At 40.7% G+C, this 2,910-nt stretch overlaps 1 protein-coding gene across 1 annotated transcript; it reads left to right on the top strand.

Annotated features, from left to right (window-relative positions):
- Window positions 1-2,103: 2,103 nt before the first annotated feature.
- Window positions 2,104-2,541, top strand: LOC140174418 (uncharacterized). The gene has a single exon (XM_072198871.1). It carries the CDS (start codon window positions 2,104-2,106, stop codon window positions 2,539-2,541), a length of 438 nt encoding a protein of 145 aa, XP_072054972.1.
- The last annotated feature ends 369 nt before the right edge of the window (window positions 2,542-2,910 follow it).

Here is a 2,910-nt window from a genome sequence, read left to right as displayed (position 1 = left end):
TCCAGAAAATAGCTAACTCTGAAACTTTAACTGCTTTCTCAATACTTTATTCTCAACTTATTTATTTGCCTGTCTTTAATATTCCAAATTTGCTGTTTAATGCTCTTTGAATATCTCAAAACCATTTTCTGCTTGCCTAACTAAGTTAATCCTATCAAACACTATTGTTGCTTGATCCATCAATCCTCGTGGGATCGACCCTTACTCACGTAAGGTATTACTTGGTACGACCCGGTGCACTTGCCGGTTAGTAGTGTGGGTTGTAAAATACCACACCAGTATCATCAGATAAGGGTGAGAGATGAAGATATTTCGAAAACTGCTTTCAGGATGTGTTATGGTCATTGTGAGTATATGGTGATGTCTTTTGGGTCAACTAGTGCTCCATCCATATCTGGACAAGTTTGTTATTATCTTCATTGATGAAATTCTTGTTTATTCTAAGACTGAAGAGGAGCATGCTGATCACTTGCGAACTGGTCATGTGGTGAGTAAGCAGGGAATAGCTGTGGATCCTACTAAGGTGGAAGCAGTAATGAATTAGGAGTGACCAATGTCAGTTCCAAAGATCAAGAATTTCCTAGGTTTGGCGGGGTATTATCAGAGATTCATTAAGGGATTTTCACAGCTCGCTTTACCTTTAACTAAGTTGACTAAAAAGGATACGCCTTTTGTCTGGACTCTGGAGAGTGAGGAGAGTTTTCAAGCATTGAAACACAGGTTGACTACTGCACCCATGTTGGTATTGCCTGAACCAAGTGAACCATTTGAAGTGTACCGTGATGCATCACTGAAGGGTTTGGGGTGCGTTCTAATGCAGCACCAGAATGTTGTAGCATATGCCTCACGGCAATTAAGACCCCATGAGATGAACTATCCGAATCACGACTTAGAACTTGCTACTGTTGTGTTTGCTCTGAAAGTCTGGAGGTATTATCTCTATGGCGTTAAGTTTCATGTCTTCTCAGACCATAAGAGTTTGAAGTATCTTTTTGAGTAGAAAGAGTTGAATATGCGTCAAAGGAGATGGATGGAGCTTCTAAAGAATTATGATTTTGAATTGAATTACCATCCTGGAAAAGCGAACGTTGTGGCGGACGCCTTGAGTCGAAAGTCTTTATATGCAGCTTGGACGATGCTACGAGAAGAAGAGTTACTGAAGGCATTTCAGGGTTTGAATTTGGGAGTTAGAAAAGAATCTGGAATTCTGTGTTTGAGTCAATTACAGATTTCAAGTGATTTTAAATTAAAACTTCTGAAGGCTCATCAAGATAGTGAAGCATTACGTAAGGTATTACCGACAGTTGAACAGAGAAAATATTGGAGAGTGTCAGAAGGTCAGAATGGTTTGTGGAGGTTCAAGAACCGAATCGTTGTGCTAAATGTCGGAGACCTGCGACAAAGTATCATGAAGGAAGCTCATAAGAGCAGGGTCTCAATTCATCCAAGAAGCACCAAAATGTATCAGGATCGGAAAGCGATGTTCTGGTGGCCAGGGATAAAGAATGATGTTGCATTGCATGTATCTAAATGTTTAACGTGTCAAAAGGTTAAGATTGAGCAGAAGAGACCATCAGGAACCCTTCAGCCTTTAGAGATTCCACAATGGAAATGGGAGAGTATCGCAATGGATTTTGTGACAGGTTTGCCTAGAACCCGGTCTGGTTGTGACGCTATTTGGGTGGTTGTGCATTGACTAATAAAATCAGCTCACTTTCTCCCCATTCACATAAGTTGCACAATGGAAGAATGAGCTCGAATGTATATTAAAGAGATTGTCAGGTTGCATGGCGTGCCTCCTACCATTATATCTAACAGAGATCCTCATTTCACATCAAGATTCTGGGGAGCTTTTCAGCGTGCATTTGGAACTCAATTAAGTCTGAGTACTGCATATCACCCTCAGACAGATGGTCAGTCAAGGGCTTGTGTTTTGGACCAACCGGCAAGCTGGGATTGGTATATGCCATTAGTGGAGTTTGCTTATAATAATAGCTACCATGCAAGCATCGGAATGGCTCCATATGAGGCTCTGTACGGCAAAAAATCTTAATCTTCGCTAGTCGGTATGAAACTAGAGAAAGAAGTTTGTTAGGGTCTGAGATGATAGCTGAAACTACTGAACAGATAAAGAAAATTCATAGTCGAATGCTTATAGCCCAGAGCCGTCAGAAGAGCTATGCCGATCAAATGCGAAAGCCTTTGGAATTTGAAGAAGGGGAGCATGTCTTTCTGAAAGTTACACCAACCACTGGAGTAGGAAGAGCTATTAATACTGAGGAACTGAATTCCCGTTATATTGGGCCGTTTGAGATTCTGAAAAGAATTGGGCTAGTGGCTTATAGAATTGCCTTACCGCCGTATCTTTCGAACTTGCACAACATGTTTCATGTATCACAGCTTCGGAAGTATACTCCTGACATAAATCATATTCTGGAACCAGAACCGATTCAGGTAAGAGAAGATCTAACACTCCTAGTAATTCTGGTGAGAATTGATGACACCAGTGTTAAAGGTTACGCGGAAAAGAAGTATCATTAGTAAAAGTAGCTTGGAGTCGAGCTGGTATCGAGGAACATACTTGGAACTCGAATTAGATATGCGAAAGGACTACCCACATCTCTTTTCAGGCAACTGAATTTGAATTTTGAGGGCAAAATTCTTTGTTAGGTGGGTATGATGTAAAACCCGATAAATTAGTAGATAATTAGTCAATAATTTAATTTTTAATAAGGAAGATTAGAAAGGCGAATATTATATCAAATTAGGATAGAGCTCATCAAAACGAGAATTTTGACACTAATTTCGAAGAAATCGGTCCAAGATTGGACCGAACAGGCCGAACCGGGCCCAAATCGGGCCGTCGATCCAACCGGACCAGCCCTTTTAAATGAACCCAAGCCTTTCATC

This window comes from Arachis hypogaea, chromosome 7 (genome assembly GCF_003086295.3).
Source record: "Arachis hypogaea cultivar Tifrunner chromosome 7, arahy.Tifrunner.gnm2.J5K5, whole genome shotgun sequence".
Classification (NCBI taxonomy): domain Eukaryota; kingdom Viridiplantae; phylum Streptophyta; class Magnoliopsida; order Fabales; family Fabaceae; genus Arachis; species Arachis hypogaea.
The sequence above is the reverse complement of the archived record's forward strand: the minus strand, read 5'-3'. Positions and strand labels throughout refer to the sequence as shown.